General features: G+C 32.0%; 2 protein-coding genes across 3 annotated transcripts; one reads left to right on the top strand and one right to left on the bottom strand.

Moving 5' to 3' along the window:
• The first annotated feature begins 2126 nt into the window (after positions 1-2126).
• On the top strand, positions 2127-10057 carry LOC148629385 (uncharacterized). 2 transcript variants are annotated; one of them, XM_088550036.1, is made up of 4 exons: positions 2127-2240; positions 5508-6191; positions 6493-6576; positions 6871-10057. In XM_088550036.1, the coding sequence occupies exons 2-4, from the start codon at positions 5549-5551 to the stop codon at positions 9828-9830; spliced, it is 3687 nt and encodes a 1228-aa protein (XP_088406162.1). In that variant the 5' UTR covers positions 2127-2240; positions 5508-5548; the 3' UTR covers positions 9831-10057. The 2 variants fall into 2 exon arrangements, with proteins under 2 accessions (XP_088406162.1, XP_088406168.1); XM_088550042.1 differs by lacking the exon at positions 2127-2240 and adding an exon at positions 4588-5090.
• Positions 10058-10627: 570 nt separating this feature from the next.
• On the bottom strand, positions 10628-24063 carry LOC148629384 (dnaJ homolog subfamily C member 21-like). The gene is made up of 15 exons (XM_088550060.1): positions 23819-24063; positions 20991-21119; positions 20559-20653; positions 20171-20290; positions 19072-19245; positions 18621-18671; positions 18063-18142; positions 17791-17900; positions 16510-16603; positions 15490-15639; positions 15065-15119; positions 14668-14753; positions 13190-13244; positions 11865-12056; positions 10628-10842 (listed from the first exon to the last, which is right to left on the bottom strand). Exons 1-15 carry the CDS (start codon positions 23925-23927, stop codon positions 10693-10695), a joined length of 1650 nt encoding a protein of 549 aa, XP_088406186.1. The 5' UTR covers positions 23928-24063; the 3' UTR covers positions 10628-10692.
• Between the last annotated feature and the right edge of the window lie 17 nt (positions 24064-24080).

Here is a 24080-nt window from a genome sequence, read left to right as displayed (position 1 = left end):
GTTTTACCACAAAGTTTATCAGCATGTAATCTACCATTAACTATAAATAAAGAACACCGTTTACAAAGATCTAATAATTTGTGTCCATATGGATTAATTCTACCTTCATCCTTGTTAAATCTTTCAAGAGGAATACCTATATTTTCTAAAATTTTGTGAGTATACATGTTTTCAGTTAAATCATCATCTACAATATGGAGTATTTCTTCTAACAAATTTTCATCAGGTGTTACATAATCTGGAAGTCGGGCGGTTCTTGCATTAAAGTCGCCAACTAGTGACACATACTTCGATTTTTGTGAAAAATTAATGATGTCATTTTCTAGTTCAATAAAAGAATTTTCAGACGAATAGACCGAATTTTCTGGAGGTATATAAACACAACCAAGATAAACTTTACTCTCCAGGTTTAGATTTAATTCTACCCATTGAACAACATCTGATTCTGAATCAATAAACTTAATAAGATTAGATAAACACTTTTTGTAAATAATAATAATACCCCCAGATTTACGTTTACACCCTTTCCGATTTTTACAATAAAAAAGATAATCGTTTGGTAAATCTATAGTATCAAGTTCGTCTAGTTTTGTTTCAACAAAAATAAGTACATCATATTTTAGTATGAGTTCTGAAAAGTCAGGATTTAACAATTTCGATTTTAATCCACATACATTAAGATATGTAACATTTAGTTTTTTATCGTAACAGTTTAATTCATTGGGATTTAAATGTCCAGTGTTATTGTTTACAGATGTTTCGTTGGTATTGATTGTGTCCGAGTGACTGTCCTATTTACTCAAGTCGACGTGGGGTCCCTCAGGGGTTGCGCTTTCATATGGTTTGCCATTTATCAAGATTTTGTCATACACCATTTTAGCGTTTATGCCTTGCCTTTTAAGTTGTTTGAGTTCTGGTAATAACGCTCTGCGTCTATTTGCAATTTCTGTTGGGTACTGCTGATTTACGGTGTAGCCTCTTTTTCCTTTAAGGGCCCTTGGTACAGCTCTTAAAACTCGTTCATGATCACTATATTTTGTAAATCTAGCTATGATGTTCCTTGGTTTGTCATCGTTTCGCTGACCCAATCTATGAACATTTTGGAATTGTATGCCTTCCACGTTTTCAATATGAAGTTGTCTTTCTAGAAACTCACGAATTACCACCTCAGTATTTTCATCTTCATTGGTTTTTCTAATTCCACCAAATATCAGGTTATACTTCATAGAGTGACTTTGAAGTTTCAAAAAGTCTTCTCTCAAGTTATAGTTTTCAGCCTCAAGATATTGGTTTTGTCGTTCCAGCTCTTGAGTTCTGTCTTCTATTTCATGATGATGCTTTTCTTGTCTTGTAGTAATTTCACCTTGATTTTTCTGAGCCTGCTTTATATTGTCAATCTCACCTCTCATGTTGACGATATTTTCTTCCAGTGCATCAAATCTCCTGGAGATTGAGTCTAGAACATCAAGCTTCTGTAATTTTTCATGTAGGATAGATTCAAGATTCAATCTTATCTATCAAACAGAAAACAGTAAATTAAAGTTAATAATGTTCTAAGTAGGTGGGCTGGCATTAAAAAAGGTGTATCTCAGAACTCCATCTTAAGGCTATTATTGTTTAATATATTTACAAATGACGTCTTCCTCTTTGTAAAAAATGGAGCCTATATAATTGTTCAGACGATAATGCCTTGTCTTTTTATAACCCCATTTTTTTTAAGTTAATCTCTACTCGTCTGATCTATAGCTATATACGTTTTGAATAATAGTACTTCTGCTTTAGATTTAGTTTCTGCATGTTTATTAACTTTAAGGTTAGTTCTCTGCTATATCATCATGTTTTAATATGTGCATGCTATGCTTATTTTGTGCTTGATTGTTTGTATTGCTTTGTGTGTATGTGCCCTTGCCTTGTTTTATTCGGTCAAAAGCTCCTTAGAATTTGTGTATGTTTATGACATGCCAAATCAAAATAAAGTGTCCTTATCTTTTTATCTTATCTTACGTCAACCGACTGTAAATTGTTGATAGATACTATTTGGCGTAGATGGGTCATACGCCAGACATATCAATCGCACATGAGCAAGACCGTTCCTCCAGGTGCCAGCTGTTAGACAATGATAAAAACTGAAAAATGCCGCGAAATGTACTTCGCTTGCTTTGATGTCACGTGAAACATATATTATAGAACAAGGAAGTTATTATAAAATCGATTTTATTATTGGGGGTGAATCTAGTACGGTAAGGATATAGAAAATATTAGTGATTGATAGATGCAACTTTTAACCTAATGTGTACTCAGTTTCAAATCGCTTTAATAGCAACTGGATCAACTGAGTAATATTTCCGCTAAACTAAAATTAATGAATTCTGAGTAGTTACATGTATTAATTTTCTTTTGGGACAATCAAGTGCTTTTGAAATCATGATGTTTGCTGAGGCATGTTTATGTCCCTTCCAGCTAATTAAAAAAAAACAGTTTCATTTTCAATACTAATTTATGTAGGCTAGTGAGTAATTTAAATAGCTCTCTAGGTAGAAATCTGTCCTACAGTATACCAATGCTCCTACTTTATATCTACTTTAGAACACATGTGTGACCTTTTGGACACTGCCTTTCAAGTTTGAATAGCTGTCAATTTGATTACCTTAACAACTATATTATGCGTTCCACTGTGTTTGGGTAGCTTGTACTCTACGTACAAGTGATTTACTTGTTTCTGATTGGATAACACTATTATGCATAGACCAAGCCAATTTTTAGTTTCAATTAATTAATTTAAATGAATGCTGGAACTTCTTTTAAAACGAATTTGATGCTCATTATTAAGCTAAGATTCTTTCTAGCGGAAGTTGTTTTAAGAGCTTAAATTTATGGTAACAATCATTACACTTTCGCAAAATGGTCATGCATGTTTTGAACTTGCAATATAAATGTTAGAAAGTTTTAAAAAAAAGTTATATAAGAAATGTTTGTAAAATGATTGTAAATACTAGTATCATCTATATATATTTGTAATATGACGTCTTCATATCGTCAAACAGTATATGTCGGTACAACCCCACCTTTAGCACCTGCACAGTCTCTTTTCTTTCACGTCGCTTCGAGACAAAACACTGGAATGCAGATGCCTACGCGATGATTTAACGGCTGAGAGGTTATATAATACTATACTGATACTGATACAGATACTTATCCCATAGATGTTTGTTTAGGTAGTTTATTTCTTAATTAATCCAACTTCTATACGGAGGAGGTTAAACGGAACAGCTGTTATTTTGGCTACGCCGGGGGAAATTTTTGTCACAAAAATTACGTATTTGTCATATTAGAAAAAAGATAATTCCTACCGGCGGTAGATTTGTACTCATTTTAAAATGAGTATATTCTCATTTAACACCTAGCTGTCGCTCGGTGTTAAATAATCGAATATAAATGCTGCACCCATGTTACAATGAGTACAAATCTACCCCCTCCACGAATTTCTTTTGTATTAAAGTAGGATATATTGGTATAATGTAGGGCAGATTTCTACCTAGAGAGCTATTTAAATTACTCATTAGCCTACCTAGATTTTTATTGAAATTGGAACGATTACAGCTACTTGAAACAGACCATGGTAAATTTTGTAAAATTTTATTGCACTTGAAAAAGTCAACCCCCAATTTTATGGTCTACGGGGAACTTGGTAGATATTCTTTAGATATCAATGTAAAACTTCGAATGATCGATTATTGGGGAAAGCTTGTACAGCGGCCAGAAAAACTTCCATCAATATTATATATTATATAGACTTGCATTACAAAAGTACGACATTAATATAGAATGGGTAAAACATGTTAGATCTATTTTAAATGGTTGCGGAATGTCATTTGTATGGAATAGCCAATCGTTTACAAATCTAACTTGGTTGTATAATAATGTAAAACAAATTTTAATTGATCAGTTTAAACAAAGTTGGTATTCAGATATAAACACATCACCAAAAGCCTTAAATTATCGTCTCTTCAAGGATAGATTGGAATATGAGGATTACATTAATATTCTTGATGACAAAAATATCGTTACGATGTGCAGAATTCGAACACTTAACCATCATTTGCCCATAGAAAAGGGAAGATGGCAGAACATTCAAAGAGAGCAAAGGAAATGTACTCTCTGTAATTCAGGTGATATCGGCGACGAGTTTCACTTTTTATTTGTTTGTAAAATTTTGGAAAACGATAGAAAAAAGTTATTGAAAGAAAAGTATATCTGCAGACCAAACTGTTTAAAATTTAACGAGTTGATGAACACAAAGAACGTTTCAGTGCTTGTTCAATTATGCAAATTATTAATAAAAAGAATCAATCTCCAGGATAAATGTTTAAATACTTGTACAAAATCTGTCTTACTTTTTACACTATATTTATATTATTTACTGTATTAATGTATCTCTATACCATTGTTTATATGTGGCTTATGAGAATAATAAAGATTTCAAGTAGCTGTAATTGTCGCAGGAAGCAGGCATAGTTAAGCAAACAAGTGTATACTCGGCGTCACATAAAAAACATACTGTTAAAATTTGAATAAAATATTTTCTACGACTTTATTGACACCTACCGTCGTTTAAATTGTCTTAAATGACTTGCTCATTCGTTTAGCCAAACGGCTTCTCCCTAAACATTGAATCGTTAAATTCCGGTCAGATTTTAATTCTCGGTGCCAATATTTACATTGTAAAAAGTCGGCCATGTTTACAGTGATCGGGTTGCTAGGAGATGTTGTTTACGTTTAAATAGTTTCTCCAAAAACCGAAGAACCCAGAATGCATTTCGGCGTTATTTCGGATATCTCGGATTTATTTTACGCGAACAACGTACAATACCGAGAAGTTGATCAAGCAGACGATTCTCACCGGAGTTCGACGGGAACTTACGAACTTCGTTTGTAAACAAATCGTCCCGTAGAAACCAACATGGCGGATATTAATATGGGATTTTCCCGTAAGGATTTGTTACGCATGATTTAAGCCAACAAGCGACTTGTTTAGGGAGAAGCCGTTTGGCTAAACGAATGAGCAAGTCATTTAAGACAATTTAAACGAGGTAGGTGTCAATAAAGTCGTAGAAAATATTTTTATTCAAATTTTAACAGTATGTTATTTATGTGACGCCGAGTATAAGTAATTTTGATTTATTAGTACTCACGAAACGCCGTCAGGTTACTAGTTTAAACAATATAGATTTATAGCATTAACAAATACAGGAAACTTTGATGGCAAAATGTAAACACTTGTTGTAAAATTAACAAGCTCGATTGCAACAGCTACAACACAAGTTAGTCGTAAAAGGAGTATAGCCCGCTAGGGCTGAATTTGTCCCAGGATGTTCATCGCAAACTATCTATCAAGATTATCATAGCTAAGTTTGTATGCTATGTGCTTATGATACCATTGCCAATGTTTATCAATCGATTTCTCTAGTAAAACTTAGTTAAATGTGTTCTGTTTATCTTACTTTAAGCCTTTGATAGTCTGAAAACTTCTCAAAATCGATCGTGGGACATGGCGACATCTTCATCAGTAGACCTTGTTGAAACTTTCATTACGAACTATGCAAGACTTGGACATGCTGCCCAAGAATTATTGCCAGAACTTTTAAAAGAAATAGTCAGAATGAAGCAACCTTTACAAACACTTCGACCGGACTGTCTAGCTAACAGCTACCTTAAGAAAAATCTAAGACCAGTGGAATGGCAAAAAATTAATAACGCTGTTAGCAACGGTTTTGATACTTTTGACGTTAACCTGTTGTACAAACTGATTAGAAATCTACAACTTGTATCTTCACCAACCCGTGATTGGGATTATCCAATAGATCCAATGGCAAATGAATTGACTCTTGGTGATGATATTGAAAGAATCCGAAGGATAAGAAACGCAATACTGCACAGAGGAAATACCAAAGTAACTCATTTAGAACTTGAAGAAACTTTTAAAATCTTTAAAGACATGGCTGCAAGAATAGAAATCTACCTGGCTAAACCAAACGGAGAACTGGTGAACAAGTTCGAAGAACTGGAAAAGAGGAGTATGGACCAGAGAGCAGAAGAACAGTTTACACAGACTATTGAAAATTTGGCAATGCGTGAGACAGATATTAGAGAAGATTTGAAACAAATACAAATTGACCAGGAGAGACAAAAAGGTATTAATGCGAAAGAAATAATTGATAAAATGTTTTCATTGTTTTATCCCGTTTAACAGTTATTAGTTCAAATGCAATCAAAGGATTTAAAAAGGCAAATCTCATAAGTAAGTCATTCGTGAGGATCTCAATTCACAATGAACTTTTGATATTTTAACCGCACACATAATTACATGAATCAACATAGTTTTTTGTGACATTCAAAAATACTACAAAACATACAAAAAAAAATAATCAAAACTAATGGTTCCTCTCAAAATAGTGTTATATACTTTGTCGACTAATTATACTTTTTCAACAGAGATTACGGAAAAAGAGTTGACTGAAATTAGAGGTAGACTTGAAAAGCTTTTGAACCGGGACGTCATTCCAAAGAACATCAATTGTAACTATTCCAAGTTTTAGTAAATATATTTTACATTTAATTTTCCAGAAACGTAAATTTTGTATTAGGAAAAAAATCCACTGTCTAAGACTGTCCTGATGCTGTTAATGTGCAAACAATTGATATAAAAAGTAATTAATTACTCAGAACGAATCAATGAAGGCAACATATATATCTAAATGCAAGTTAAAATGCCAAATCTTAATTCATGAATAAAAACTACTTAAAGTTTCTACTGAAAAGGGGAAACTGGTTCTGCACATATAATGTTACTATTATTTTGAAATGTTACAGGTTTGTTAAAAAATTATGAAGCAGAATGGACAGAAGAGGAAACTTACTTTGTTGTCACCCAAGCTACCCAACGCGCCATCGACTTACTTTCAACATGCAGTTGTTTAGTTGTTACTGGATGTCCAGGTAGTGGAAAATCAGCCATAATTCATCACATCGCTCTCCGTCTACAAAGAGAGCAGGGTTATGAAATAGTGCCTCTAGTCGCCGAGCCCACAGACCTCCAGCAATACTACAATGGCGACGACAAGCAAGTTTTTATTCTAGATAATACTTTTGGTACCATAACTGTCAATCGTCATGTCGTTGACAAGTGGTGTTCATATCTAGAACCAATCCAAAAAATACTTAGCGGTGGAAATGTCAAAATTCTCCTTGGATGTCGCTCACAAATAGCTAAAGATCCTATTCTTAACTGTCTGAAAGAGTTAGTGACTAATAAGTGTAGTTTAGAAGAATTTCGACTGTCCAAAAAAGAACGTGTACAAATTGCGGGAAAATATCTTGACAGAGCAAGTGTTGACAAAATTCGTGATGTTTTAGATACGTATGACTTTTTACCATTGCTTTGTAAATTGTATGCAAAGAAACGTTATGCTGATATTCATAAGTTCTTTCAATATCCTGAAGATGTAATCAAGGAAAATATAACTGATATCAAATCGCACACCGACAAAACCCAATATTGTGCACTAGTTATATGTGTCCTTTATAATGATAGACTTCATGAAACCTGGTTTGAGATGGACACGCAATATGCTGAAATTCTTCAACCAGTTTGTGAGGAACTGGCGCTGGATTTTAAAGTAATCAGAGTGTTGCTTCTCCAACAATTGGATGGGCTAGTTAATACGTTTATCAAAAAGTTGGGAGGTACCTATAGCATAATTCATGACAGGGTATATGATGTAGCAGCTTCTGTATGTGGCAATGATCTCACGGAATGCTTTATAAGGCACGTAGATAGCACGTTTATAGGGGATAGATTTCATCTCGTTTCAGTCGGCGACGACCCTGGCCACTCTGTCATCAAAGTGACTGCAAAATATGAAAACAAGTACTTCAAGCGGCTACTAACTGATTTAGAATTAGAAAATACTTACAGTACTTTCCAAAATAAGCAACTGAAATATGATAGCTTTAGAGAGAAACTGGTGTGTTTTCTCATAGAAAAGAGACCAATAGTAAAGAGGCTAATAAAAAAGTTAGACTTGGACCAATCAAAGAAATTCAAACAAAAGCTGATGGAAGAATATCAAGAATTGCTTGAATCGGATGGTTATGATAGTTCGAATTCGGAGAATGAAATGAGCGAAAGCTGTTCAAGATGTAACTTCGATTCCGGTAACGAAGATTTACAAAACTTGAATGATAGAGTCATCCGATTACCCCTTCTGGATGTCTCTGCCCAAGGATTTGATGATATTGTAGAATTTCTCATAAGTCTTGGTTCTGATGTAAATATTTCAGACGATGCCGGTAGAACTGCCCTACATCTAGCAGCGTTTTACGGACACGATACTACTGTCAATATCTTACTAAAGAATGGAGCTGTTAGTTCAATAGCGGATAAATGGGATCGTCTCCCTCTATACATCGCTTGTGAAGAAGGTCATACACGAGTAGTAGCGACTTTACTACAAATATCAGACGTGTCTCGGTGCGATTCCTGTTTCTTTAAAACGCCCCTTCATGTTGCATGCGAAAAAAATAATTCTGCAATAGTAGAAATGTTGCTAATAAAAGGATGCAACGTCAATCAACAAAATTGTGATGGTCAGTCTGCATTACATGTTGTTTGTGAGAAAGGATACTATAATATTGCAAAATATTTGATTGATTCTGATGTGGATGTTAACCTACGGGATGAGAAAAATGAGACACCTTTGTTCATTGCTTGTAAATATGGTCATTCCAAGATAGTGCAGTTATTGATATTTCACAGCGCTAATGTTTCTGTTAATAACTCTTACGGGCTCTCGCCGCTGCATATAGCTTGTAGACACGGTCATCTGTCATTGATTAAAATTCTGATTCAAGAAAATTCTAACATGATTGATTTTGTTGATCGTTTGTATGGTAGAACTCCTCTCTTGCTAGCAATAGAAGGAAAGCAGGAGGATGTGGCCATTTTTTTAGTACAGGAAAAGTGTGATATATTTCATTGTAACGGGAGAGGACAGTCTGCCCTGTATCTAGCCAGTAAGTTTGGACTTGCGTCTTTAGTTAAAATACTTCTAGAAAAAATGACAGACCACTATGTCCTTTCCTTTAATTACACAAGTTGGTCTCCGTTGATCGCAGCATGCGAAGGCGGGTATAGCTCTATAGTTCGTATGCTTATTGCAAGAAACCTTTCTATAAATACATACTGCGATGGCAATTATCCGCTTCATGTAGCTTGTGAACATGGATTTTCTGGTATTGTTAAAATGCTGTTGGAATCAGATTGTAATGTCAATTGTTTAGACGGAGATGGTCTGTCCGCACTTTATATCGCATGTGAGAATGGCTATTGCAATATTGTCAGTTTACTCTTAGACAAGAAAGCGGACCCAAAATACGTTGATGAAAAAGGATGGTCACCTTTTCATATCGCGTGTTTGAGTGGGTATACAGATATAGTGGAGCTATTTCTACAAAATAATGTCCAGACTTTAAATCTGGACACGAAAAAACGGTCTCCTCTACATCTAGCTTGCAAGGCAGGCCATGACCGCGTTGTAGACTTGCTTCTTCGAAACGGGGCAGATGTGAATGGAACTGATAATCGAAAGTGGTCACCTCTCCATACTGCCTCAAAGGAAGGTCATTTAAAAGTAGTTAAACTTCTTTTGAAATACGGGGCCGATGCTTCACTACAAAACATGGGCGCTAAGATGGCTAGTGATCTAGCGCGTTCGTCATTCCATAAAGATGTCGTAACCTTACTAGAATCAGTCACACACGACAAAGATTAAATTTCAGTGTATGAACATCAATTTTGGATAACTACATTGGGGCTTGCAGTTGTCCACAAACTCTTATGCTGTCCGAGTTTGAATCATCAAAGCTTAACTTTACCATAAATATATATGTATATTGTATAAAAATAGTGGACATATATTTGAGGATATGCTGTTCTATCTTCTTCATTGTTTGTGTTTGCAATCCAACTACAATAAAGTAACAAGGATGGGAATCAAAAGTATTATTAACTTTTTATAATGGTACTTTTAAATACAACAGGTCATTCTGACTTGGACCTGAAAATCAGCACAAATGCCTCTTACAGCCAATTTGTTCTATGTACAAAAGTGTATTGATTTTAAATGTCCTTTCAGTGATCATTCCTGCCAGGTTAAGTTACCAGTTGTTGATTGATTGCAGAGATAAATGCCATAAACATGTTTTCCCTGTAGATTAACAATTCTAAGGAGCCACCAAGGTGGCATAACTGTTTGTACAGGTTTTTGCAGTTAGTCCTATAAAATTTCAAAACAGTAGCAATTGCAGTTTCAGAGAAAAATCTGCCCATTAGAATCTAAGAAGGTCTCTGGTAGGCATTGTGTTTAACCATGCAGAACCTTTTCTGGCAAAGTTTGGTTAAATGTACTAAAGAGCGGACCTATAATGAAATGGTCAATAGCAAAAACCAGTACATGCCTAGTGATAACATTAGCTTAAATGGACCTTTGGTGCAGGTAAGCTAGCAAGTCTGTCAAAAGTTTAGCCTTATATTTCTTAAGACAAAAAAGTACTGATTAAAATGACAAAGTCAACAAAGTATACTTTAATAAAAAAGAAAACATGACCACATCACATTACAAGATTCTATAAACATCATCTTTTTCCTTTCTTCTTGGTTTTCTTCCCTTTACCACCATCCATCGTATTGTCTTCTACACGAAGTGCATGTCCAAGTTCTTTTATATGTTGAAATAGTTTGTTACGTGTTGAGAAACTGGAACTACATACATTACACTTCAGTTCCTATTAAAAATTTAATGAGAGAACTTAGCGAGCATGCTCACAAACCATATAGCAGGTCATTTTTGCAGGGTGCTAATAAAGGCATATTTTAGTGGTTTGTCTATCAATGCCAAAGTAAATTCTGCAAAACATTTACTCAGGGCTTAAGTACTTAGTGCACCACTTATCATGGGCAAAAATAAGAACTGCCAAATTTTGTGTATACCGTTTTGCTTCACAACTGCCAAATTTTACACCTGTCAAAATAACCCACCATACATTACCACATGCCTCCTAATGAAGGAAGAGTTGGTAAGAGTTTGGCAATTCTAATAAAAAAATAAAATAAAACAAATTTGGACACCTTTGTATAACATGAAGTTTTTCACTCCTAAGAATGTTATCATTTAGTAATACATTTAAAGAAACTAAGCTCGAAATAATTCACACAAAATTTCAGGAAAATACACACAACCACATATTATGTCTTGCATGTAAAGTAATGAAATCCTACTCAGCAGTTTGAGAGGATTTGTGATGACAAAATGAGGACAGATGACGGACTGATAGATGGACATTTCAAAATCATTATACCCTTTGCAACTTTGTTTTGTAGGATATAAAAACAAATAATGGACTACACCATACAACAAAATCTGTGTTTTTTTATATAAATATAAACTCAGGTAATCAATGATTTTTTTTTTTAAAACAATGTTTTACCATCCAAGAATGATGTACAGAAATATCTTCATACCATTATTTTTTTCAACTTTCATTCCTTGATGTATCATTTATCAAACATTTGAATTGACATGTTAATCTGACTAAAGTTTTTTAATTAACCTAATAATAAACTCATTAGACCAAATTGTAATATGACCCTTTTGTGAATTTATCAAATATAGGATAATTATTCATTTTCAAATTATGGCATTAATATGGATATAAAACACCTGCTTGTTCTGAAATAAAACTTTTAACATTTTTTTGTTTTCAAAACTAAATACCCATTCCATAACAAATTTATTTCTAAACTTTACCTTAGTAGAATTCTGAGATTCTTTCTCTCCTTCTGAGGGCACCTCAGTTGTATTTTCAGCAGTATTAATATCTTGATTAACATCTGAATTATTATCTGGCTTCAATCTGTTATTTTCATTAATGTTAATACTTTCAGATTCTATTAAATTTTTACTATCTATAACTTCAGTGGTTTCCTTTGATGATGCATTCTGAAAAACAAAAACAACTTCCAGTCTTCAACTAATAGAGATGTAAAGCATAAAAGAGTAATCAATGCAACCAAGATTCTATCAGAAATCAAAAGAATGTAATTCAGGGACAAAGACCAGTCATGGAAAACAGACACACATACAACAAAGAACATCAAGTTACTAAAATAACAAATACAACGTAACAAAATAAATGAGCAACTCGGACTCCACTAAAAAAGGAGAATGGACCAGGTGCACCGGTAGGGTAAGCGTCCAAAGCAATGAATCCAAATAAATTACAGCAAATACCAGTTTATACCAAAATCTCACTGCACAGGAAATCATGCAAATCAGACCAATACCAAATTATTTCACGTCAATATCAATATATCCTTTGTATGAAAGGACATATATCTATACTGAATAAATCAATCAGTCTGAAAGGACATATGTCTATACTGAATAAAGTGTTCAGTCTGAAAGAAGGTCGGTCTAGAAAGTTTCACTGTACTTGCAGTCTTGCACATCCAGGATTTTTTCCTATATGCAGTTATCACCATTTAAATTTATGTATCTAATTATCTGCTAGGTTATTAAATTATTTCATGTTGAATGCACAATTATTCATGCTTCTGAAAACCCAAAGGGATTCATATTCAACAAACTTCTTAAGTTAGTAGTACAGGTTCTTAAAGTAATGCTTGTTTCAATATGCTATCAAATTGTTGAAGAAAAAATACATATTGTTTTTTACCAAAAAGCTCCCTTTACTTTCAATGCAGTGTTTTTTTTTAAGTTATGCCTTTGAGTTATCAGTAATGTTAATTTAAGCAACATTTAAAATTTGGGCATGCCACATTTTTTAACCATCTCCATGATTTGCTTACATACAATGTGAACACATGCTCAATTTTGACCCAACCTTTGCATAAAAAAAATTCTAGAAAATAGAATCAAATTTATGCACATTATGAAAAACAAAAAAATTGGAAAAATTTTTCTGTTTCATTACATATTGAAAAAGTAATAATAATGTGGATAAAGGGTCATTGTGATGTGTTCCATTTAAACCTACTCGGACGATATTTATCTAATAAAAGACAATTCATGTAAAGAGACAGAGACTGTCCAGTCCATGGAATAGTATGTACCTTCATTTTCTCCTGTAGTTCTTTTTCTTTTCTTCTGGCTTTCTTGGACTTATTGCTGAAAGATAAACGATTCTATCTTGCACACAAATCCAATGTAGATTATTACAAGGTACATGGCGCATTCACAAATCTTTGTAGTGTGGTAAGCATGTGCTTTATGGGCTCTAATAAGTATGATTTTTTTTAATAAAAAAAAAATCACTGTACAAGGAAACAAGTTCAGCTAATTTTGATATACAATATATTCAGATAATGCATGCATTAGATATTTAGATTGTGTCATAAGTCAATAATGCAATTTTTTTAGATTTTGAGAAAATTCCCATAATATTTACGTTAAAAATTTCATTATGCAAGCTTTAATCATTTTATGGTTTAATTCAGTTGCATTTTTCACAATAAAAATCTTGCAAAAATTTATAGTAGTCATTTCTAGTATCGTTGAATTTCTCTTATGATTACAATGAATCATAATTTCCTTTATCAGTGCAATAGAAACCAAAAATTTTCCCTCATCCAAAGATACACTTGACGTTGTTAATATTAGCCTTCCTTCTTTAGAGTAACTCAATCTTTTTGGGTCAATCTCTCTCCTTTCGAAAATCTCCCATGTGGGAGACACAAATTTTTCCCCCAAAATCTCCCTCTTAGCAGAAATATTGCACAAATTATGTTCTAACTGGCATATTGAATTGATATAAATACAATGTTTATATAACATAATAATCATTGAGAAGTAATCAACAAATAATTAATCCTTTTGTTGTGCTAATTATTTCATTAAAGAACCTTATTTAATTAACAAGATTATATATTTTTGTCTTATCTTTGTATTTGATTTCTAACAAATTTATCCTTTTTTTTTCTGCGAAAAAGGTCATCATGCTAAATCTCCCTTGTAGATAAGGTGAAAAGAGGGAACATCTCCCTGAGCATCAAATAGGTTAACAGGTATGTAATTAGTTGAAAAAGATCATGTATATGCAAGAAGGGTTTCACCTGGAGTAAAAAAATTAATTTATCGTTTTCATTTTGGAAGTACCCGGTATATATCTATAGTAAATTCAGATATTACTGTGTGCATTGATTTTTGCAAATTTGTCATTTTAGAACAAATTTTTAATTTCATTTTCTGTAAAACTGAGAAAAATCCAACCTTCTTATTATTCATAGCAAATAGTCAAGCAATAGTTTAACGCATTTTTCACAATAATAAAAAACCTAGCAATAAGGGCTTAATCAAGATATCAATGATAAAGAGAAGTTTCAGTAAATTATGTTTGAAAAATAACAATATTGACATTTTTGTCTTTGTAAACTATTACAAAAACTTCACCCTGTCTAAGTCAAATGGGAGAGGTGAGCACAAACAAGAAAAAGTTTTAGCACATTTCTCCCTCTAGATTAGGCCCTGACAATATTTTCAAATTTACAGTACTTTTCTTTATATCATATAAAACATTTAAGACCAGTCACACCTTTGTTTTACTTTATTGCTGTCATCATCAACTTTACTATCATTTAAACTTAATGAAGCAATATCTTCAGTTATCACATCTTCTGTCTGCAAAAAACAAACACAGGTGAATCAAAATAAAAGCCTTTGGACATAATGAATAACAGATGTATATGAAAAAGCTAACATATTAAAGTTAATAAAAATCTCTCTTTTATAAATGAAGTAAAAAATGGAATGAAACAATCTTTAATTGCTTATTCATTAACTACAACTGAAAAAATGTATATTATAATTAATGATCCCTACACAGATATTGTTATTTTTCTAACACATGAAATGCAACACTACCAGTTCTATTACATGTACTACAGAACTTATTTTGCAAACCATTAAAGAACTTAACAAATCTTACATACCGTATTCATAGATTTTTGTTGCTGTTTCCTTTTCTTTTTCTGCTTTTTCGAGAGTCTGAAAAAAAGGGTCACATGTATGATCTGATTTTAATATTTAAGAAATTGAAAAAGAGGAAACGATGTATTCTATTCTTTGAAATGAATAAATTTTAAGATAAAATACTTAAAGAGTGTGGAAAATCAAGTATATACATATAGCTAGAAAAATTCAATTTACATTATAATGTAAAATTGTATAACCACAACAAGGGGAACTGATATCTAACCGATAATGGAAAATAATATCATGTGCAAAAAAAATGCTGTTACTTCATAAAAAATAAAGATATTCTTACAAGAGAAAGTCCATTAAAAATAGTGTTTTTATAATGTAAAGGGTGATATTTTCAGCTGTGTTAGTATTTTAAAATATAAGTTCCACTTACTTCATTGTTGAGTTTCCTTCCTCTTGGTCATCAGACAGATCCTGGTTTAGATCCACTTCCCTTTCTTCTATATCGCCATTATTTAGCATCTCTTCCCTTACCAATGCTACCATCTCTTTGTGTTTCTTAGATTTTTCATGATTTACATATCTAAACAAAACAAGAGTTGTATTACATTACAGAATACAATTCAGTCAAGCTACCTGGTACTGTACTGTAAGTTAATTCAATTCTGATCATTATTACTACTATAATCTTGAATCCTGAAATATCCAAGAAATATACTTCTCAATAATATAGCTTTCTTACATTATTTACAGTTTAATGCTAAATCTGTTTAATTTTTTTTTAACTTGAACCCTAAAACCATGAGTCTGTGATCACTATTATAAATATTGAAAATGTACAACTCTTAAGTAAAATTATCTTAATTTATGCACTTTTAAATATACCCAACATTAATATATAGTTTCTACAATATCATTTGAAAAGTTGAGGAGTTTAAAAAAAAACAACATAAACCACCTTTAAAAGCATTCACTTTCTCTCTTCAAAAGCCTCCAATAAGACTTATTTTGTTTCATACAAACCTATATTATATGATATCCAACTATCATATAAAGTATCATCAAAATCCATTGAATGGTTTTAAAGTGACTGTTTTTACATACTTTAAAACAATGTATGGTAAAACATTTAAAAAAGCTCAATTATGCAAGTTCCATTTAAAAAAACAAATCTACCATAATCATCTACATATAATACCAAACTCTTTCTAACTACTTTATCAAAATTCATTGAATTTCTACAGGAGTTGTGATTACAAGTGAGGGATGGATGAACAGACAGGTTGACAGCCACAGGAATAAATAGACAGATTAACAGAAATGGTGCTTTCTATGTGCACCAAAATTTTGGCTATGGGGTGTATAAATAGAGAAATTATTTCATTTGTTAGCATGAGTTGCACAATAAATAGCTGTGCATAATTCAAATATGCAAGGGTAATTGTAAACTTACGATTTTTCACTTTTGAAGGATTTATTACAAGCCACACAGAACAGATCATCATAATACTCCTCCTCATCTTCTTCCTCTCCATAACTCTCACCACCTTAAATCAAAGAACAGTGTTCAGTTCTTGATATCAAAAAGGACATACATGCCATTAAAATAATACTTGCTAATTTTTAAGTTTGACAAAAAAATTCACGGTAGCTACCTTTGGTATGATTTTTATCAAAATCTATTGCAAAATGTAAGCTTGAGAATTCTTATAAGGTGTGATAAATGGATGCACAGACACACAGATCTCTAGCACTTCTAAATCCCATGTCATGTTCAAGATGTGTGTGGCAAGTATGGTCACACCTTTCAAACATGATACAGCTTTGAATTTTGATTATGATTAGATTTTTGACCCAGGATAAAAAAAATGACTAGAGTTTTTGACTCCTTATTCCTAAAAGGTTGAAATTGGAACCACCAAAATCAATCCAAACCTTCCTTTGGGGTAAAGCACTTGTACAATTTCAAAGCAATTAATTCCCTTTTACTCAAATTATTATTCAGAAATATATAAAAATACTTGTTTCTGGCCCATTCTTCTTACTTGGCTCAAGTCAAAACTATAGAAATCAATCCCAGTCCTCCTTTGACAGTATGGCACCTTGCAGTAAAATTTATATGAGATCCATTCTTTTTTACTCAAATTATTATCCAGACATAAGGAAAATACTTGTTTCAGGACCCTTCTTGACCCTTATTCCAAAAAAGTTCCAGCTTTAACCCAAAAATCAATCCCACCTTACCTTTGGTGGTAAGGCACTTTGTTGTACAATTTCAAAGCATTCCGTTCACTAAATAGTAAACTTACTGTCTGGACATCAGGAAAATGCATGTTTCTGGCCCCCATTTTGGCTCCTAATTTCTTAAGCCACAAATCAAAAGCAGTCTGACCATTGTAGTATAGAATATTGTGGAAGAACATAGAAATTCCTATGCTTTTACTAGAGTTAAATAGTCAAGTTCTAAGAAATGTTTGTTTTTGGCCTCTTATTCTAAAACGGTTGAAGCCATAACCCCCAAGATCAATACTAACATTCCTTTTGTAGTATGGAACCTTGTTCTTAAATTTTGTAAAGATCAATCAATATTCAAGTTATCGCACAAAAACTAAGTGTAAATGGATGACATAGATGAGACAACAGTGCCATATCATTATACGACCACAAATTTTAGCAGTCATATAAAAACAATACATCATTCATAAATATGGATTTTTGTAAAAGGGTAAGGTACCATCATCTTCCTGTTCTTCCCCAAAATGTTCTACCAGATTTGCCTCAAGTTGTTCCAGCTCTTTTTCGTGTGTAGCAGCCCATTCATTTTCCTTGTAATTCTCAAAATGTCTGGAAATATTAGAAATACTGACATAATATACATCAAAATAATTGGATAATGTTTAAAAGTAAAAAGAGAGTATGTATTTTTTGTTTGATCATTGCAATAATTATCAATACTATTTAGTGTTATTGCAATACAATCTAATGAATGATCTTGAAACTACTTACTTCAATCTTTCTTTCAACTGTCTATCCCTATTTTCCTTTGCCTTTTTAGATATTTCCTCAGCTCTTTCTTCGAGTAGTTTCTACAAATATTAGAATATTTGTAAGTGTATGGAAATATTTACTGTATGCACAACACAAAAAATAACAGAAAGAGTTTATTTTAAGGATAAAATTGGCTAATGCTGAAATTCGGAATTTATAGTGATTTACCATTATTGTGAAAAATGAAACTGGACTGAAAAATATCTTGCACTAAAGAACTTTTATAATTTTTTTAAATGACCTTTTTTCAAACAGCCCAAAAAGTAAGATTTCAAATCCAAAGTAAGATTCTGCATGTAAAAGAACACTATGAATAAAGACTTGCTGTAAATCCAAACTCAATTGAAACCATATGGATAAATTTTTATACTCCATCTATTGTCTGGATACCAAATGTCCACAGAAGACTATTAAAACAAAGCTGACATTTTTGCAGTAGCATAGAAATCTATTATTTTAACCCGCTGGACTCATTACTAATTTTAACTGAAATGGCTGATCAGAAACTATATTTACCTTGTAGGCTTTAACTCTTGGATCTCTCTTTCGAACATATCTAACAAGCTCCTGAAAAAATAAATGTTGATCTAACTACACATTTGCAATTTTGAAATACGAACACTCATCGATAAAAAATTAAAATCAAAACTGCTGCTATTATGCTATCATTAACTTATTAATTTTAGATTACTGTGGAAAATTATGCATCCATTTTTCTTGAAAGTGTTGAAATAAATTGATTTTGAATAGCTATATCCAATATAATTCTAAGTTCACAGTTATTTTTTTTTCAGCAGAACTATAAATACTGCTGTTTTTAGGGAACATGTTTTGATGTTTAAAAATGGATTAGACAAACCATAACTTATATTTAATGTTGTTACTTCTACTGAAACTTTTGGTGAACAAATGGAATCCAAAATTTAAGAACCAATAAAAATCATAATTAAAGTTTGAATTGACGAACCCTAATTTCTTCATTTCTGTTTTTCTTTGCTGTATCCCTTAATTTCTTATTTTCAGCCTCCATCAATCTTCTACATCTTCTGTCAGGAGCCTCTCTTGTGTCATATTTCTCTACCCATACATATGACTTTGCAGTACAATAACTTTCCCAAAACCCATAAAATGAAGCAACAACCTAAAAATATTATACATTGAGATAAAATACATGAACACCCGTAAATCAAATTATCATGAAAGTTTTATTCTATATTTTTTCCAAGAAACTGTCATATCTAAAATGTAAAAATAAACTCCTAAAACTAGTAAAGATTAAGGGGTTATAAAATCTCTACCTATCAGGAAAGAATATGATATGAAAATTACTTCATGCCACTTTCTATCAGTATTACTGCCCCTAAGGCTTATGAAATGAAAAAAAAACTCTTCTCAGCACAATATTGGTCAGCTTTGAAGAGAAAAGTAGGACCCATATGATGTCCACATAAACACTAATCCTGTCAAAAATATAGTACCAATGAACTGATTATCACAGGTCTCATGAAGCTATCACATTGGTGTTAAGTCCTCTGACCTTCCCTATACTTCATAAAAAAGTTAACAATCTCCCACTTTTGTCCCCATGTCAAAGTGGAAGATTTAGTTCCATTTGTAAATTTCTGCTGTTTTTTTTTTCAGTTTTCCACTTAAATGGTTTAAATCACCTCAATTTTGTCAAAACAAATTTATCTTGAATCTGTGATATAGACCATTACTATCATTGTAATGTTGGGAAACACTGCATGTCATCTTTCGGGGAAGGGGATATCACAAGATAGTGTCACAGTAAAATTGTAAATATGTTCAAATAAGATATGTTGCTAAACATAACACATGTCATGAAAACAAAACTTCAGCAAATCTCTAGCTTTGAGAAAATTTTGAGAGGGAGATCTCCAACTTCAGAATATTCGAAGGTTAACAACTTCGATATAAATAATCTATGAATATTTGATTAAATTAGAAAACATTGTGGCTACAATAAACAGTTCATAATTTCTTGTGCATATTGACAGAATAAAACAGTTAGGTTATTATGGAAATAAAAAGCACACTAAAATTACTTCTTCATAAGAACTTTGAGAATCACCAAACTCTGGATAGTTTTCATCCTCATCATCCATATATTCCTGATCTTCATGTTCTATAACTCTAAATACTTCACGATAAACTGCATAAAATCCCTGAAAGATTAATTAAGAGATTCAAAAGAAATCTATAAGAGTTTAAATGTCAATAAAAATGTTTTAGATCCTTAGTAAATTTGTAATGGTTACCTAAAGCAAGAACGTAATTAAAAGTTGTCAATTCATCAAACATTGTTTAAGTTGGTCACAGTTAAAACAAAATATGCAAAATATACACCTAATATAGTGCAAAAATTAAAAACAATTAGCCTATTACCAAATAAAGTTTTCATTAACATCAGTATCAATTACATGTTTATCTTACTTTTTCATCATCATTAAAGCCTGTAAAGCAGCTTGTGTTAAAGTACTGAAATACGTCTAGACTTTTGTCCTCATAATTATCACCATGTCCTAGTCCTGGAAAAATGAGACAAAATACCGGTATTGCCTTCAACAATATAGTGACTAAGAGTTTCATTTTTTATCATTTTGTACTTCTTTTCTTCTTTCTTAATAATTGTTGGAACAATGCCATGTGGAAAACGTCTCATTTCTTATTGACCTAAGCATTTTATTATTTTCACATCCTAGCTTCTGAGTATGCTTTAATTCATTTAGATGCACTTGCATTTAAAACATGTATATTTAATAGACTTGATGATTACGTTAATCCACGAAAATCTTGTTACTACAAAATTTGATAGAAGATACACAATGAAATATGATGCAAGATAAATCTCTAGCTGCAAATTACCTCCTCTCAAAATAGCCTCTCTGTGTTTGTCATACCATGCTCTTTCCTGAGGATCACTGAGAACATCATATGCTTGTTGTACAAGGCGAAACTGAGCAGTGCATTCATCAATATTATCTGGATTTTTGTCTACAACATAAATCTAATTTTTTTTTTTTATAATTTCATATATTCCTCACAATGGCTTACCTAAATCAGTTTAACAACAACAATTTTACTGCAAGTTGACTCTTTTTATATAAAAGAAAAACTAATTTTAAATCGCTATTTTTCTAACATATCAGTAAAAGAAAAATTCAGTATGAAACAACAGGAAAATGTAAATAATTATCCCTTTACTTATAAATTTCTAGGATTTTGATTGGAACATGTTGTAACAAATCAAATGTAAGAGGGTGTGACAGACTATTTCCCTGCACTATTTGTATCACTAATACAACAGCCATTTTAAATATATCAGAAATATCATGTTTCATGTTCACTTTCGGGTAAAAAAAAAATGCTTGAAACATTCTGTAGCAATATGGTAAGATATTTTTAAATGCCCTTGACTTGAATATGCTGTATAAGCATATGTGTTAATTTTGCTTTACCTCACATGCTGTGTGCATATTTAACCTGCTATAAGCAAATTAACATTATTGCCATCATGTACAGGTAGTTATGACAGCATCAAGAATAAGATATGGCGCCAAAATCAAAATGGCTAACTTCCACAGAAACAACTCTAAAACCTTGTATTTTAATGACCTGTATGGTTCTACCAAAGGTAAATAAAAACAACATCATTTTCTCAAATTTCTAACACTATCAAAATAATAGCAAAAAACATTACTGTTATATCACTTCATTTTGACCATCTGAGTGTAAGATAGATATTGTTGGAATAAATAAATATTCAGAATAAATTTGTTATATACCTTCAGATATAGAGATTTTTACACCTTCAATACATTGTACACCCTTTGGCTACAAAAATGTACATCTCAAGACATACTTGAGTACTTCAAGTGTAAAAAATTATTTTCATTTGCAATGGTTTACACAAGCGCTTATTGATTTTGTTTTCTAGTCTTGGTCTGCAGAGCCAAGGCTCATGCATTTAATCATACTATTTGCACTTCCAATAAATAAATTGATTTGATGCATCAATTACAGCCTCTTGTGTAAACTGAGAATTGGTAATCCCTTCTGGAATTTGGTGCTGGATGTATTTTTTGTTTTGTTTTGAGAACCTGAAGATCCCCCTCTGTCACTGAAAACAAAACACCTCCAGTACTGAATCCAATAAAGGAATATAAATGCGAGATCAATGAGTAATGGCAATAACACCATCTACTCAAAATACCAATTTACATTCTTGTCAAACAAACTACTTCTGAAGTCTACAAAATAATGTCCTTTGTTCAACATCAATATCTTGTTTATTTTTCTATTTTGCACAATCTCATACTCTTAAGATTTATAGTATTAAAGTTAATTAGTATGTTCACATATTTGTTATTTAAGAATTACAGATAAAATCAATGAAAAAAAGCTATTCGATCATACAGAGACAAAACCAAATATACAATTGATTTGCAACAGTAGCAGTTTGATCCATCCCCATACTTTTCCATCCCGTAGTTGATCCATCCCCTCTACTGTATGAATTGATGTGTATAAAATTTAGTGTCATGTACCGAAACTTGTTATTCACAGACAATTTTATTTAGGACAGCGGTCATTACACTTTCAAGGTAGGTATCTAAATTCTTAACTAAGAAATAAAAAAAAAACTGTCTTGGACTCCTTGTACAGTGTTGGTACTAACTTGAAGATGTGTAACTTCTAACCACCAGCTTTTGATTGGAGCTTGTAAAAATCTTGATTAAAAACAAGTAAATGCAAAACAATAACCCTTTAATGATAAAAAATAACCTAAATTGACTAATTACTTATCAATTTGAAATGTAATCATATGTAATAACTCTAAACTGAACTCAATTAGGTCTAATATTAAGAATATTTTATGAACTAACTAAAGGATAAGGTAATTTGTTTTCAATATTTATGTTTAATAATTTAATTGTATAAATTCTTAATGCATAAAGCATCAAGTTTATGATTGGGGACGGATCGACATGAAATCATTCACAACTAACTTAAACCTCAAGTTAACATGAGGCAGAGAACAAGATTTCATACTTAATCAACAATAACAACTTGACTTTAAATGATCATAACTAAAGAAGTATTGCAAATTTTGAAGAAAAAAAACCCTCAAGTTCCCTATTCTATGATATCTTAGCTTCATGTTCATACCACATTTTTCTTTCTAACAAAACAAACAAAAAAGAAGTATTGAAAACAAGTTATCTACCACCTGATTTCTACAAAATTGAAAATAATCAAAATTGAATTAATAACTTTCACTTTAACCTATCACAACTTTTTTCCAAAAGATAATTGAATAATATCTTCAGTTTCCCATTTTTGCATCTTCTGGGCATCTGCTACAATACTAGATGTAAATACACTTGTGAGTGCCATTGGCAAAAATAATACATTTCCCATTGTTTTTCTACTGAATTCTCCTTCAACTAATAGATTAATGACATCACAATTTAAAATTACATTGTTTCATTGATGTAAAAAGGTTATTCGGAGACAAATCTGGGGTAATTCATAAGCAAAATGACAAGTGTGAATTCATGTATTATGTCAAATCATTTAAACAAAAGGGGATAAAGTAGTTTAATGAATAAGTGGAAAGGTCATGGAATTCCCTTCTATGTGTCAACAAGTTTCTTATCTCTGTGTATTATATGTCTCCGAATCATACAAACCTGGATGCCATTTAAGAGCCAGTTTTCTGTAAGCTTTCTTAAAATCATCGAGAGAAGCGTCTCGATCAACATTCAGAACCTCATAGTGACATTTCATTGTAGTAGCCATTTCTTTGTAACAAAAAGAATGTTATTGAATGTTTTTGGGTTGTTCTCTGGACTTAAGGGTTTCAAACCTGTCTACGTTTAACTCATTGTGAAATTATTAAACTCTTTTCGAAGGAGGTAAGGTTAGGCTAGATTATATAAAATCCTGATCCAA

Source organism: Perna viridis, chromosome 1, assembly GCF_037379345.1.
Source record: "Perna viridis isolate PV_CMFRI_1.1 ecotype Kerala chromosome 1, ASM3737934v1, whole genome shotgun sequence".
Lineage (NCBI taxonomy): Eukaryota > Metazoa > Mollusca > Bivalvia > Mytilida > Mytilidae > Perna > Perna viridis.
The sequence above is the reverse complement of the archived record's forward strand: the minus strand, read 5'-3'. Positions and strand labels throughout refer to the sequence as shown.

Bases quoted from the DNA above. Each gene is read 5' to 3' on its own strand.
- LOC148629385 (XM_088550036.1), top strand. From the start codon at position 5,549: ATGGCGACATCTTCATCAGTAGACCTTGTTGAAACTTTCATTACGAAC. The intron at 6,192-6,492 runs GTATTAATGCGA...CTTTTTCAACAG, and splicing joins TGACCAGGAGAGACAAAAAG to AGATTACGGAAAAAGAGTTG. The intron at 6,577-6,870 runs GTAACTATTCCA...GAAATGTTACAG, and splicing joins CATTCCAAAGAACATCAATT to GTTTGTTAAAAAATTATGAA.
- LOC148629384 (XM_088550060.1), bottom strand. From the start codon at position 23,927: ATGGCTACTACAATGAAATGTCACTATGAGGTTCTGAATGTTGATCGA. The intron at 21,120-23,818 runs GTTTGTATGATT...TTTATGTTGTAG, and splicing joins GGCTCTTAAATGGCATCCAG to ACAAAAATCCAGATAATATT. The intron at 18,672-19,071 runs GTTCGTCAATTC...TTATTTTTTCAG, and splicing joins ACAGAAATGAAGAAATTAGG to GAGCTTGTTAGATATGTTCG.